The 15,955-nt window shown below is 33.0% G+C and overlaps 1 protein-coding gene across 3 annotated transcripts; it reads left to right on the top strand.

Annotated features, from left to right (window-relative positions):
• The first annotated feature begins 376 nt into the window (after positions 1 to 376).
• Positions 377 to 15,598, top strand: LOC106774406 (endoribonuclease Dicer homolog 2). 3 transcript variants are annotated; one of them, XM_022786848.1, is made up of 24 exons: positions 377 to 435; positions 1,230 to 1,324; positions 2,010 to 2,116; positions 2,237 to 2,414; positions 3,323 to 3,436; positions 4,210 to 4,344; positions 5,595 to 5,679; positions 5,778 to 5,842; positions 6,341 to 6,481; positions 6,676 to 6,804; positions 6,891 to 7,011; positions 7,120 to 7,219; positions 8,097 to 8,292; positions 8,374 to 8,534; positions 8,712 to 8,930; positions 9,069 to 9,283; positions 9,383 to 9,654; positions 9,745 to 10,151; positions 10,238 to 10,341; positions 10,848 to 11,041; positions 11,236 to 11,445; positions 13,194 to 13,601; positions 13,842 to 14,120; positions 14,531 to 15,598. In XM_022786848.1, the coding sequence occupies exons 2-24, from the start codon at positions 1,256 to 1,258 to the stop codon at positions 14,885 to 14,887; spliced, it is 4,266 nt and encodes a 1,421-aa protein (XP_022642569.1). In that variant the 5' UTR covers positions 377 to 435; positions 1,230 to 1,255; the 3' UTR covers positions 14,888 to 15,598. The 3 variants fall into 3 exon arrangements, with proteins under 3 accessions (XP_022642569.1, XP_022642570.1, XP_014516879.1); XM_022786849.1 differs by lacking the exon at positions 377 to 435 and adding an exon at positions 1,709 to 1,909 and having other exon boundaries at positions 1,307 to 1,324; XM_014661393.2 differs by lacking the exons at positions 377 to 435; positions 1,230 to 1,324 and adding an exon at positions 1,697 to 1,909.
• Positions 15,599 to 15,955: the final 357 nt, after the last annotated feature.

Here is a 15,955-nt window from a genome sequence, read left to right as displayed (position 1 = left end):
TAACTTATAAAATATATTTTAAGATATAGTATAACTTTTTTACAAAATATGTTAAAGATATATATCTGATATCTACTGCGGTCAATTTTTATGTTGATTGTAATTAAGTAAAACCAATTTATTATTTTCATCGGATGTTTTAATCTCTTATTTCATTATATTTTTATTGTTTATGATATATTATTTATTAAATTGCAAAACACTCTAACTTATTTTAATATTTTAAGTTACAGTATATACAAAAACGTATATATAACAGTATATATAAAGAAGAATTATCTAACCATACTTCCATCTAAACCTAATCTGCCGCATTCAAATTAGATCTATCATCACAATTTTATTAAGTTTTATTTTCGTGCTCTTCATTCTCAATAGACACAAAGTCGTCAATTACTCTTTTTATCACTCAACATCCAAGATTTCGAAACATTGGTAAGAAATTTTCTTCTTTAATTATGGTTAATGTTCAACAAATGAGTCTCTTATATACTTTTTTGTAATTTTCAATCAGTAAAAATTGTGATTTAAAAATGTATTATCAGATGTTGTTTCCAAATTTATCTTTTAACTTGGATAATTTATTTAGAAAATTTGTAATCCCATAACCATAAATTTGAGATATATCATGCGCTAATTAAGGATGAAAAATCGAACAGAATAGATTTTGTTCCCAATTACAATAATTTGAATAAGCTTTTTGTTAATCTATTTGGATCAATTAAAAATTCAATTCAATTATTTTTATTTAATAAAAAATGCGATTTAATTCCGTCCAATAACAAATATTCAGGGATGAATATCTAATCTATACATAGAAAATGATTTTTGAAAATTTTAAAAAGGAAAAAGATCTGGTTAAATTAATTTTCTCTCATTACTTACTAATAAAAAAACCATTGATAAATTTATTTGTGAATTTGATATGATTTTTTATATATATTTTGTAATGAATAAATTAGATAAATTTACCGATAAATAAAAGAAATGGATAATGAACAAATAGATTGTTTTTGAAAGGAAAAAAATTGAAAAATAATAAAATAAGAAAAGACTAGATAAACAAAATAAAGTAACAATATATTTTCTCTTATTTACTAAATAATGAAATATGAATTTGAATGGTTAAAAAAATAAATTTAATTTATCACATATCTTATTTCCAGTGTTTAAATTTAAAAATTTTCTCATCATACTCTCTGTTTTTTTTTTCTTAATTTTGTCTTCAGATACATCTACAAATTCTCATTTACTCATGAATCCACACTCAGCACTATCAGGAGGGGAAAAAAGGAAAAGAAAAAACACTGAAAAAAACAGAGAGGTATTCATACAACTTTCAGAAGAAATATTCTGCTATGTTCAATTTTGTTCAGTGTTGTGTCAACATTACTTTTATTTATATCAAGGGTGTAATAAGACATATACAACATTTTTTTTATAACATTTTTACATCATACGTATCATTATATGATTGGTTCAAATGACACAATAATATTATTATGGACCAATGACACAATAATAAGTATGATAATGTTGTTGAAATGTTGACAAAAAAAAAAATATTGTCCAAATATATATCAAACAGTAAAAAAAAAACAAATCCAAAAGTAGCTCTTTCATGTGCACGTGTCAGGGAAAACAGTGATACCAAGTCTCATTATTTTCCACGAGAGTTCTACTAAGTTTTTTGTATCCCAAACGACAGGCTTCAAGTCAGAGTTAGAGTGACCCCTCGGCTTGCCTCACGCGTCTTTTTTATTCCACCTGTCATTCCTTCTCTCGGAAGCTGCTTTTGGAAGAAGCAGAATCTACAGTTCTTTCCCAGAACCTCTTAAATACACACTCAAACTTCTCAGAGGGAAAGCTTGAGCCTTTTGCACTACCCATTTTCAATTAGTGTCTTTGAGTAATTGGTTTAACTTTTTATGCCGTCTTTCATCTTCCATGACGTGCAGAAGGTCGTTTCTCTAATGGGGTGTTTTTCTTTTACTGGAATTTGAATGTAGGGTGATCAAGGACGTAACCAGACAATGGAAGAGGCACTCGTTGGGGAAATAGATGACAACACACAGCAGCAGAACAATACACGTGATGTTCTTCCATTTGCTAGAAGGTGAGTTTAATACAGGGATGTTGCTGTTAACTTGAGTGCGTGGGTTGCTGAATGCATTATTGTTGTTGTTATAATCTCTCTCTCATTTCTTTTGATTACTGCTTTTTGTTTTATGAGTAGCTATCAACTTGAAGCATTGGATAATGCTTTACGGGAGAATACCATAGTGTACCTGGAGACTGGTTCCGGAAAGACTTTGATAGCGATCATGCTTCTTCGCAGCTATGCTCATTGTTTGAGAAAGCCTTCTTCTTCTATTGCAGTGTTCTTGGTTCCCCAAGTTGTGTTGGTTTCTCAAGTATGTCACTTTTTTTCTGTGATGATGATGCCTTTTGCAAATTTGAGATACATTATTTGATAGCTTTGTCATTGTCAAAATATCAAGGCAACACAGAGCATAGTATATAACATGGTTTTTTTGCTTCTAAAAGCTTTATGTATTTTGCAACCCTCTTTTCTTAAATAGTCAAAATATAATATATTTACATTAATATGGGAGATTGCTAGAGATATGCAATAAAGAGAGGGATTATAGGAAGTTTCCTATTTATAAGGAGTAATTTCTGATAAATCCTAACAACAATACTAAAGGTAGAAAATAATCTAATAAAGACATGATAAAATACATTAACATACCCTTAAATTGATGCTGGTAAGTCTACCAACAACAATTTGCCAACAAGAAACTGATGGTGTTGTGAGACAAGGTTTTAGTACATATATTAGCAACTTGAAGATCAATAGAGATGTAAGGTAGAGTGATGACAGCGTTGGTCAAGACTTCCTGAATATAATGACAATCTATTTCAATATGCTTGGTAATGAAACACTGATTTCAACAATCTACATGCTACTCGTATTATCGACATAAATAGGTGTTGATGTAGGTTGAGAAAACCCAAGTTGCTCCAAAAGACTACATAACCACACAACTTCAACACAAGCACATGACAATGAAGGATATTCAGCCTCATTAGAAGATTTAGAAACACGATCTTGCTTCTTACATTTCCAAGAAATTAAGACACCATCAAGAAACATACACCAACATGTATCAGCATCACTGTATGCTACAAGCTATATGAAACTTCTAACAATAATAAAGACTAATAAAGACATAATAAAATACATTAATGAATTATTATTTTTCTTCTTGGCCTTTTGTATTCATTGTCTTTTTAACTTGTTGTTATTGATTCACTTTAGCAATCCGAAGTGGTGAAAAAGCATACTGATTTAAAAGTGGGAACATATTGGGGAGCCATGGGAGTTGACTTCTGGGACGCTGCTATGTGGAAACAAGAAATGGAGAAACATGAGGTGAGGATTTTTTTTCATTTCTATCAAGACTGAAAGATGCCCTTGTTAGCTGTATGAACATGCTCTACTTAATCATAATCCGTTTGTATGTGCCTTGTGTGGCATGTTCCCATGTCCCCTTACTTAAAAAGGTGGCTGAATGCTTATTTCTAGTTTGGTAATTATGGAGGGGTGATTATAAATCATGTGTATAGACCACATCTAACCTAATTATGCAACTAGAAGAGAATAAAAACCGTAAAATTCAAGTCTATACAAGCCTTTCCTCATCATGCAAATAAAAATTTATGGTTGTTTTTATTTTGAACTTAATATTTTTACATAACTAATCTCTCCCCTACGCCACTTTCCATGAAAACACAAGAAATACTCCATTTTCTTTGTTGAGTTTATTGATGAATACCTGACCACGAACTCTTTTTTTTGTTACTTTTGGAATTCATTTCATATTGTCTAATTTTTTTGCATTGTCCTTTTGATTTGCGAAGTATGTACTAGGTTAAAGCTTATAGAATACTTAGACATAATTTTCTGCTTCTATCTTTATGCTTAATCCAAATGAAACAGAAGACAAATGCTTTCTTTTTCCTATTATTCAGTTGACTTCAATATGATGTTCATTGAGTCATTTGTTACTTATAGTATGGTGTTTCTGAAATTTATTTTTTGTATGCAGCATGGATAGTTGGTAATTACTGTAAGTAATTCTTTGCAATGTTTAGGTGTTTGTCATGACTCTAGCAATATTACTGAATTTCCCTTTCAATGTTTAGGTGCTTGTCATGACTCCTGCAATATTGCTGAGTTGCCTGAGGCATAGCTTCCTCAAACTGAACATGATTAAGGTTTTAATAATGGACGAGTGCCATCATGCTAGGGGCAAACACCCTTACGCCTGCATCATGACTGTAAGTGTTATATCGTCTCCGTCTTTTCTCTTCACTGGTTTGTGTCTTTGAATTTCTTACTAGTTTTTATCATGATAATATATGTGAACTTTGACGTCTTCATTAGTATGTTGAAATATAAGTTTAACCTTTCTAAATCATTGTCCTTAAGATTCATTCTTAAGTGGGGAAATTAAACCCTCGGCCACAAGGCTGGTGTATAGACTGGGTAGGGTAATGTGTGAGCTGTTGTTGATTGGTGACGGTAAAGTATCCACCTTCTTCTGTGACATGAATACTAATATTAAAAAAAGACCGTCCAGTGTGAATCAGCTATTACTTTTATAAACAACTCTTATAATTAGTTTGTTACAGTTATACATGTGGTGTGCACTTATCTCTAGAAACTATCTGATGAAAAAGACATTTAGGTAGACTCATAGACTTGGGGGCGTTTGAAAGATTTTTTACATTACTTACATGGGTTTCTCTTGATGTTAACACCAAATACTTGTGCAGGTGCTTGGTTAAGCCTTTGAAAGCGGCTTGTGGGTTTTTTATATGATATTTTGATGGCTTATTTTGAATAATGTTCACTGTGGCTCTTATTGAATATTTGTTGTTTTTTTTCCAAACATCTCATTGGTTTCAATATGTCGTTGTCATAAATTGTAATAAACTTATCGAGTCAGGAACTAATCTGGACTCTGAACTACTGCGTTTTCCAAAATAATTTGAAGAAGGACTTGATGTTGTTTGTAAAAGTAAGTATGCATTAGCATCACTGTGCTATCTGCAATCCCATCTAGGTTGTCTTCACGAAACAATACCAGAAGTAGTGAATGCATGGACTGGGCTTGTACTATCACTCTCATTCTTCAAATTGAACTGTTTCTTTCAATGAGCAATTTCAATAACATTCATAATAGCTAAATGCTCTGCATCAAAAAGCCATGCGTCTACCAAGAGTAATACCAAAAAACCCATCATAGCAAATTTAATGGATGTTGTGAGGTGGTGTGACCTATTGCATGGCTTCTAAAAATTTGATGTATTACTGATCGTGTTACTTTATTACTTGAGACTTTAGTTTAAATTGTTGACTTTATTCAATACTATCATGATTTTTCTGATTTTATTTTGTTCTATAAGAGTTGTAACATTTTTTTTGGGAGGACAATTACAACCGTGTATTGTAAGTTGATCTTTGCTTGTTATTCATCTGCATCATGAGTTTGTTGGTTACCTTTGTAAGATTTGTTTTCTTGCAGGAGTTCTACCATCACCAATTAAATTTAGGTGTCTCTGATCTCCCTCGAATTTTTGGGATGACTGCATCTCCAATTAAGTCGAAAGGTATTCAGTTTAGAGAAAATTTGTACCTCCTTGAATTGCCAGATTTTCTTTCTTTCTCTAATGTTGAGTTCCCTTTCGCGTTTTCTTTTTTAATCCAGTCGGAAATTCGGAATTATCCTGGTCAGAGAATATTCGGACTCTAATTACACTAATGCATTCTAAGGTTGCCCATTATTTTCTCCCTTTGTTGTACAGTTTTATTTAATTTCTTCTTTCTGGTCATGTTATCGTGTTGTTTGAGTGTTATCCACTATATTCTTAGTGTAAATTATAAATAATTGTTGTAATTAAAGATAACCATATTTATACAGATGCAGTACAGAGACTATTGATTGAGCCTCCAAGTGATAGATTTTATGTGAGAAAGTACCAAAAAGATTAAATTTATGTTAACTTATTTGATTCTTTGTAGTTATTTTTAGCAGTTATTTTCCTAGTTTTTAGGAAACAGTTGTGACCATTCGTGACCCAATGTATTAACATGCCTAGAGGTATTTGAACCTGTACCTATATTTGAAAGTTATTTCTTTATTTATTTGAAGAAGTGAGACAATATGGTTGGAATAATTTCTTCTCATTTGATTAGTATTTGTTTTTGTTGATGTGCTACCATATAGTCCTGCTATGTATTATTTTCTTTGACCTCTATTTTGTAATGAAGGTATATACATGTGCAAGTGAAGCTGTCCTCGCAGAGTTCATGCCATCATCAACACCAAAATTCAAGTTTTATAGGGACAGTGGAATTCAATTTGCTTTATTTGAAGACTTAGCATTGAAACTCAAGATATTAAAAGAGCAGGTGTGTACATTTAAGGATATCAGCTTTTGATATAAACTCGAACAATTAATAAAAAGAAAAATCCCCATGTGTCAAAAATGGAACCGAGTCTGGTCCTTTATAAGTTGTCTTATTATCTTTCTGTAGTGTTACTCTCTTTATGTTATAGTTTATTTTTTCTTGAGTTTACTAACAATGGATATTCTGCTTCTCAGCATGGATTCACTCTAAGAAGTTCAGATTTCACTAAATCAGCTGCTGAGTCTGCAGAAAAAAGAATAGCAAAGATTTTTTGCGCTTTAATGTTTTGCCTGGATGAGCTTGGTGTTTGGCTGACTTTAAAGGTTCTCTCCTTTCTTCTGCACTATGACTCATGATTCTTCAAGGTTTCATAAATATAATTGACGACAACTGTTTGTTTAAGTGACAGGCTGCAGAATCTTTGTCATCCAATGAATTCGAATCATTTTCATGGGGACATTGTGGGGACACAGTTGTTAAAAACTTTATTTTGGCTTGCGTGCAGACACTGAAAACTTACGTACCATGCGGTAATTATTCTACAACCATTGAGAAAAATGATGAAATTTCAAGTATAACTCTTTTACTTGTATTTCTAGCATTAATTATTTTTTACACAATGCTTTCTTCTTGCTCAGGTCCTCAGTGGTCTATTGGCAACAATATTAAATCTGATGTGGAGATGGGGCTGTTGAGCACCAAAGTTTGCTGTCTTATTGACTCTCTACTTGAGTACAGGTTATAATCATGAACAGGTTTCTTTCTAAAGATTTATGATGTGGTTCTGAAATCATGTGATATGGGTTATTTTTATGGATGTTCTGGCCTCTAAGCTCTCCTTGTGCTTGTTAAGATGCTTTAAGTTTCTTATTGGACGGTTAAAATGCCTTCATGGTTGGTCATTTGGTTAGATAGTGTGAAGTCTCGTATTTCTCCTTTATTCTTCAGCTCTGGATAGGGGTGTTCATTGGATGGATTTAACCTAATCTTAACCTGTCACCAATAATTCATTCTTCAGCTCAATTATGTCCCAGCAAATACTTGGGCTAGTACTAGGTTGACTCTATTTTGACAACTTGTACAGATTTGGATATTTTGTGCTATATGACAAAATTTAAAAGGTTGAAAACTGATGGATCTTTAGATTACTTCTTTGAAAACAAAAGCTATTTATCTGTTATCGAAAGTGTATAAAGTTGAAATAATGTTGGGTTTTAAAATGTTGTGACACAAGGTAGAGTTTGGGATATAACATGAGTCTTAAACGAGCCTAGTTTTTGGAATCTAAGCCTGATAGTGCTAGCTTCAGATTGGGATGAGTATTGAACACTTTACCCTATATTAATTTTGTGACAAAATTCGCATTGTGACCTAATATGTTAAACTCCAACTTTTTCTGTGACCGAGATTTTGGTCTCTGACATAATATATTAAACCCCATTCTTTATTAATCTTTTTTAGATTCATTACTCTAATTGGTTTACCTTTTGATTGTATATGCAGTTCCAGTGGGATAATGCTGTTGTTTTTGTTTGATTGAATGTAGTAAGCTTTTTTATGCTATCGAGATGATTAAATCTCTTTTATGGATCTACTTTATATGCTACAATTGCAGGGGTTTGACTGATATAAGATGCATAATTTTTGTGCAAAGGGTCGTTACAGCCATTGTCCTTCAGGATCTATTGAATACCTTACTTCCAGCAATCAATAACTGGAAGACTAAATTCATTGCTGGACACAAATATCGATTACAAAACCAGTCTAGGAAAGAACAAAATAAAATTGTGGAAGAATTTCAAATGGGTTTGGTATGATGATTTCTTAAGCAATCCACTGTCTTATAATAACCAAATGCAGGTCTTATCTACAACAAAAAATTGAATGTGCAGGTTAACATCATTGTTGCAACATCAATTCTTGAAGAAGGTTTAGATGTTCAAACTTGCAATCTAGTTATTAGATTTGATCCATCTCCTACAGTGTGTAGTTTTATACAGTCCCGAGGACGAGCCAGAATGAAAAATTCAGATTACTTATTAATAGTTAAGAGGTAGTTCCTTTTTTACAATTCTCAGCATCATTATTGCTGTAGTACTTGCACGTGTGCTAATTATCCAGCTGAGAGGCAGGATTATAGAGTCAAATCTGAGACAAAATTCTAGAGTCAAACCTATAGACAACTAAAGTAAATTTTCCCGAAACTTCATTCGTTTATTCTGAATTGCAGTGGGGATTCAGCTACATGCTCTCGACTAGAGAAATACCTTGCAAGTGGGGATATTATGAGGAAGGAGGCATTACGTCATTCTTCACTTCCATGTGATCCTTTAGAAGGTGATCAATTTGAGGAAGAAACTTATCGCGTTGCAAACACTGATGCCTTTGCAAATCTTAGTTCTAGCATTAGTTTGATTCACTTGTATTGCTCACGGCTCCCAGCAGATGGGTCAGTTATTTCATTTTTCCCCTTATTAAATGTTTGTCTCCTTTATTTTAGGAATCTCAGATACGCTTTCTTTGCTTCATTCTGGTTTTATTTTTATCTTGTTTTTCATCATTTATCCCATCTAGATTTAACTCTCAGGTACTTTAAACCAGCTCCAAGGTGGGACAAAGAGACTGCAACTTTATATCTTCCCAAGAGCTGCCCGCTAAAGCCTATTCATGTAGAAGGTGACAAAAATCTCTTAAAGAATATTGCATGCCTTGAAGCATGCAAACAACTTCACAAGATTGGAGCTCTGACAGATAATCTTGTTCCCGATATTGTCATTGAAGAAGCAGAGATGGAGGAATTTGGTAACTAGCATGACTTATTCAATCTCCTCCTTCTATTACTGCCTTCCTTAAAACTTATTTGTTCATTTGAATGCATTCCTCATCAAAACATTATGGCAGGGAATGAACATTATGATGAAAACCAACCAATTTATGCTCCATTTGAATTGGTCAATTGTGTGTCAAATAGTAGCCACACAACTTACCATTGTTATTTAATGGAGTTCAGTCAAAAATTTTGCTATCATACATCTATGCAAGATATTTTTCTTGCCTTAAGAATTAAGCTTGATCCAGAAATTGGATGCATGCAATTTGATATGGATTTTGACAGAGGTGGTGTCTCGGTAAAGTTAAGTTACAAAGGAACCGTTAATCTTTCCTTAGATCAGGTATGTTGTCTTGTTGCCCTTTAATTGTATTTGGCATATTTGGAAGTGTTAAGAAAAGTCTGTATTTATTGTTTGTTTTTTGTTTTACAGGTTCTTTTGTGTAAAAAATTCCAGGTCACTTTGCTTAGAATTCTGATAGACAATTGTATGAATAAGTTCACAACTGGTTTAGACAAATGCTTTTTGAAAGATGATCTTGAGATTGATTATCTTCTGCTTCCAGCTACTAGTAAACATCCAAATTCGACCATTGATTGGTTGATTGTGAATTCTGTAAATCCATCTAATATTAGGTGTAAGTATCATCAACCCCACATAAGTACAAAAAGTGGTCTAGTTTGCACTTGTAAGCTACAGAATGCATTGGTGTGTACTTCACATGCTGCTGGTAAGATTTATTTCTATATCACTACTGGTGTTATGGAATTGGACACAAACTCGCCTATGATCCTAAGGAATGGTGAAATAACTACATACAAGAAGTACTTTGAACAATAGTAAGTGCTTATTTGTGATTGATGCTTATTCTCTTGTTGCTTAATCCACTAGAGTGGTTATTTTTTTTCTTTTCCCCAATTTTCAGTCATGGTATTCAATTGCAATTTGAACATCAGCGGCTTTTCAAAGCAAAACACAAGTTTCAAGTTAAAAATCACTGTCATGGACTCAGACAGCGAAAGGAAAGAGGTCTGACCCTTGATTTTTCAATTTGTTTGTTTTATTTTGTTCCTTGATCTCTCCTTGGTGAGATTGGACCATTTATATTTTTCTGTCTTTGCTTTCATCATATCAATGAAAGATGTCTTTTGATTTTCTTTTTTAATACACAGAAGTATTGTTATAAACTTAATATGAATATCATTTGTACTGCTTCTATTGATGTGTATTTATTATCAATATCATGATGCCAAATTGTACTTGTAGTCTAGTGCTTATCTTCAATCATTTTGAGAATAATCCAAGTATCAGTAAAAATCCCACATTAAGTAGAAATGACAAAGTTAAATGAGAAAAGACCCATAAACCTATTGATTTAAGGTTTTTGATTAAAATTGGTGTCAATCCCTTATATGGGATAAGACTCATATCATATATATATAACCTCAAAACCCCTCTACAACATAAAAAAATCTCGACAAAACACTACCCATATATTATCCAATCTGACTCCTAAATTGTGTTTTCTGTTTCAGAAGCAAGCCATGCCTTCGTTGAATTACCCCCAGAACTGTGCTCTATAGTAATGTCACCGATAACAGATGGTGTAATTTATTCCTTCTCATTTATTCCATCAATCATGCATCGGCTTGAATCATTGCTTGCAGCTTTCAACTTAAAAAAGATGTACTCGGATCATTGCACGGAGAATGAAATTCAAACAACCAAGGTGTGTTATAACTGTTCATTGTTATATTTAGAAATTATTATATTTCCATGTTTTTCTCAAGAACTGACAATTTTGTGTCTCTCTGTAATTTGTCCTTAATAAACATTCGATAAAAAAAAAAGGTAGTGAAAAAGAATTATTTGACTGTATTTTAAAGATGTTTACAGAAATGGTGCTTGCATTGTGCATTGTAGGTGTTGGAAGCAATCACTGCGAAAGGGTGCAAAGAGGCCTTTCATTATGAGTCTCTAGAGACTCTTGGTGATTCTTTTTTAAAATACGCTGCCAGTCAATTGCTGTTTAAAACATTTCAAAATCACCATGAAGGTCTGCTCAGTGTGAAGCGTGAAAAGATCATATCCAATGCTGCCCTCTGCAAGTTAGGGTGCAATTCTGGACTTGCGGTACTTTCTCTCTCTCTCTCTCTCTCTCTCTCTCTCTCTCTCTCTCTCATATTTTTATTCCATTTTTTATCCTCTGCATCTGTTATGAATGTTATGAATACTGTCTATCAGCATTTTTCATATTTACATTTAAAACTTTATTGTATGTTTTTGTCTTTATTCTGCTTTAGAAGTTCTATTTCTTTAAACATATTGGCTGATTTCTTATGAGCATGAGGAAGTGTTGATGTATGTACTTTCATTTTAAATTTGAATTTCAAAATAAGGATTCTAGAAGATGAAGGTTGATGGAAAAAATCAGAATACTCAATTTGATTTATTTTATTTTCCTTTATTCTATAAGATTTGGATAGTTAACATCAAGATGGGATTATTGAAATCTGGTATGGAAGATTCTTCTCTATCCTTTTCTTATATTTTTACAGCATTAATGTATTGTGTTAGCAACACCATTTTATACCTTGCTTTAGTGTTATTGCATACTATTTTTACAACATATATTAGTTTTTTCATATCATGTTTTCCCTTTTAGTGGGTTATTAAACTCTGCGCTGATGTGGCAGTGTCTCAGCAAAAATTTTTTGAGGTTTTTCTCTCTTCTTGGCACATGTGACAAATTGATTCTATTAGCATGACTGGGTGCCTCCATGGAATACACGTTTTCATTCTCAAACAATCTACCTTCTCTAAAACGTATTTCAGCACTTTCCCAATTGCACTGGAAATTATTAAGCTATTGATTTCCCTGCACTTGGTTACTTGTTGTGTCGGAATTATCTCCCTGAATCCAAATTTCCGTCACATATATCTATTTTGTGATCCGGATGGTTAGGATTTTTTGTTACCCATTCCCTGCCTAAAGATCGATTTCTTCTCCAAAAATTACAATAATAAGTTGGTTTCTGATATAATGACAAAAAGTAATGAGTGGTTCACTGTTTTAATTAGTTAGTTAATATTGCTTTTCACTTAAAGTTTGATAGAAGATTATAATTGTGATTGTTTGGGTCATTATCATGTTTGTACAAATGTTTTATATGTATCCCCCATAGTAAAATTACTAGATAGGGAGTTAGTTGGTGGCTGGGATGATTAGAGACATAAAGCTTGCTGCCAATTAATGAGGAAGTGAAGGCAGTGATCATCTTATCGTTTTTAGAGTATTGTGGCCTTTGGTCATTAGGAGATGCACACCCTCAAAGTTCTGCAAGTTAAACAGTTTGCTTGCTGTAAATCTGACCTACTTTCTATCAGTTTTGTATTTTGAGAAGAAAAGATCTGATTGTTTACTGAAAGAGAAAGGAGTGCCGTGAGCTGCTCACTAGTGGTGCATGCACATGAGTACAATGAAATGATATGGTTTTTTTGGCAAGGAGTAGTATGGAGAGTGAGCAGAAAAATGTTGAGTGTGTGTGTACAGAGAGCTAGGCTCTGGACTGGTGTGTATCGTTTCCCCCCAAGAGCTATGAGCTCCTCATAGTGGAATAGAACTTCATTTTCAGAATTATTTCTTGAGTTCCTATAAAAAATCAAATCCAAAATTAACAATATTTGTTGCTAGTAATGTGCTCCCTAATTTGTGCTCTTTGCATGAGTTTACAATATTTATTCTATTGCTGAACTTTTGCTTTATCCATTCTGTGATGAATTTGTGTGGTTTTAGACTTCTGCGTCATTACATCAAGTTAGGATTGCACTATCATCCTGAAACTTCAGATTTCTGAATTCCTCATTCTTTTGATTGGCAGGCCTTCATACGAAATGAGCCTTTTGATCCTAATGTCTGGATTATTCCTGGTGATAATTCTAGAACTCTTAAATACACAGAGTTGATTACCAAGGGGAAAAAGAATTATGTTTATGGAAAAAGAAAATTAAAACGGAAGATCGTTGCTGATGTTGTTGAGGCACTAATTGGTGCCTTCCTCAGCACTGGTGGTGAAAAAGCCGCATTGATGTTTATGGATTTGGTTGGGATTAAAGTGAGTTTTGATAAAATAGCCTATGATAGGCACTTTGATATTAAACCAGAGAAGCTGGTAAATGTCGAATTTCTGGAATCTCAATTAAAGTACTCATTTCATGACCGTTCTCTTTTAGTGGAAGCTCTAACACATGGTTCCTACATGCTTCCTGAAGTTCCTAGATGTTATCAGGTACTTACTGTAGTTATTATTCATTATATCGAAACAAGACAGTGACATTAGAATGTATCTATTATGTATGAATGAACTTTCATGAATTCCATAGTGACTGGCTATCATTTTTAAGTCTAGGTGGGACCTCATAAATAGTAATTCTACAGATTCCTCGTGATCAATCTTGTTTCCTCGTATTCTTGTTAAGTTTTTTTTCTCTTATTGCAATTTGTGAATGATATACTCCCTTCCTTGCAGCGATTAGAATTTCTGGGAGATTCAGTCCTTGACTATTTGATAACGTGGTATTTGTACAATAAATATCCTGGCATGTCCCCTGGTCAGTTAACTGACATGAGATCAGCTTCTGTGAATAATGATTGTTATGCATGGTCTACCATTAAGCATGGATTGCATAAACATGTACTCCATGCGTCACAAGAACTGCATATGCATATTGCCGTCACACTTGACAATTTTGAGAAGTTGCCGTCGTCATCAACTTTTGGATATGAGTGTGAGACATCGCTCCCTAAGGTTAGTTGTAATTTTCTTGCAATTTTGGAGGACCTTCTCTAAATGAAAGATAAATTAGTTCACTATATGCAGTACTCCATGTCATGAACTCCTTGTCTCTGGAACTGTCAAAGGAGAAATAATTATTATACTAATTAATTAAATTATTACTAGTAAAATTGACCAAATTATTGTGTTTCTCCAAATGTTAATGGACCCTGGAATAGTTATGTCTTCCATAATTCATGTGTAAACATGTTACTACTTCGTTCTTATCATTGGGGTCATTTAAATTCTTTTGCATAATTTATAGATTTTTAATATGTGTGCATACTTTCTGTGAGTTTTGCAGCAGATTTGTCTTAACTGAGATGATCAGCTACAATGTGTTGATCATTGCAAAAACTCATGAGATTTTTTCTATTTGGTAGGTACTTGGAGACATTTTAGAGTCTCTAGCTGGAGCCATTCTTGTTGATTCAGGATATGATAAGGAGGTTGTGTGGCAAAGCATCAAGCCACTTTTGGAACCCCTTGTAACACCTGAAACATTGAAGCTTCATCCAATCAGAGAGTTTTATGAAGTTTGTCAGAAAAGAAGCTATAGAATCATACAAGATGTGGTGTCTCGCAAAGGGGGTGTGACCAATTACAGAATGGAGGTAGAAGCTGATGGGGTTATTCATCAGTACGAGTATACTGGTGCTGCACTTAAGGACACAGCAAAAAAGATTGTTTGCAAGGAACTTTTGAATTCCCTGAAGAAAGGACATCATTTCAGTAAATAAGTTTGAAAAAGTTCTTACTGTGTACGCACAAGGGTTAACCAGTCATTGTAGGTTATTAAAAGACTTGCTAAAATTTATTGGTTTTATGGAAGTGTTCTAATACTAATCATAATTGATTCAAGTCCAATGAGAATTATTTAACACCCATATTGTATAGTTTAATATACTTTCTTTTAGTTCCGGAATGAGTATTCTGGAATACAAGTTAACATTTAAGAAATTTTTCATGAGTGTAGATATTTGGGTTCTAATGTTCCAGTTATAAACAGATCACTGTCTTCCTATTTTAAGTAAAATGAAAAGTCCATTTCTCACAACTTATTACAATGTGGATTGAATCTGTTATCTGATATGATTCTTGTACCGTATGGCCTGGTCATTCCGTTGCCTCACATCAAACCGGCCAGAAGGCTCTAGAAAGAAGTAAGAAGGAAGTAGTTTAACAGTTATTGAAAGTTGCAGAACGCAAGACTGGGCGGTAGGGACAGAGACGTTCGACCATAGTCAAAAAAAGGTTTGACTGCAAGGATTGAGATAAATGGTAATTAGGAGTATTGGATTGAGATTAGGCCATGATTAAGGTTTTATTAATTTCAATCTCATGTCAAAAACTATAAATATAGGTCAAAAGTAAAAGGTAGATGATTGTATTTACTGTACATTTAATATTGTTATTTCGAATCTTCGTACAGACAGATTACTGACTTATATTTGATAGGTAAAACGAAGACGGAGACAAAAAGAATAATTATTGGACGACGTCTTTGAAAAAATTGTGCTGGTGTTGGAAGTGTCATCTCCATATCCGAAACAATTCTAAATTTTGTTCTTTTAAATGATTTGATGAAGTTTAAGAAAATCTCATTTTTGTATGTTATTAGTTGTTCTGTAATTTTGTAACAACCATAGTAAGAACTATGATTTAAGGACGTCTTTATATTTCACCTTAATTTGTAACAAAGAAAGTTATAATGTGTATTGATATATGATTATATCATTTTTAAATCTAAAATTTTTCTTAAAGTGACATTTGGATCAAGAAGGAAATTAAGATTATAAATTCTCTTC

This window comes from Vigna radiata, chromosome 10 (assembly GCF_000741045.1).
Source record: "Vigna radiata var. radiata cultivar VC1973A chromosome 10, Vradiata_ver6, whole genome shotgun sequence".
Lineage (NCBI taxonomy): Eukaryota > Viridiplantae > Streptophyta > Magnoliopsida > Fabales > Fabaceae > Vigna > Vigna radiata.
This window is presented reverse-complemented; position numbering and strand designations above follow the sequence as displayed.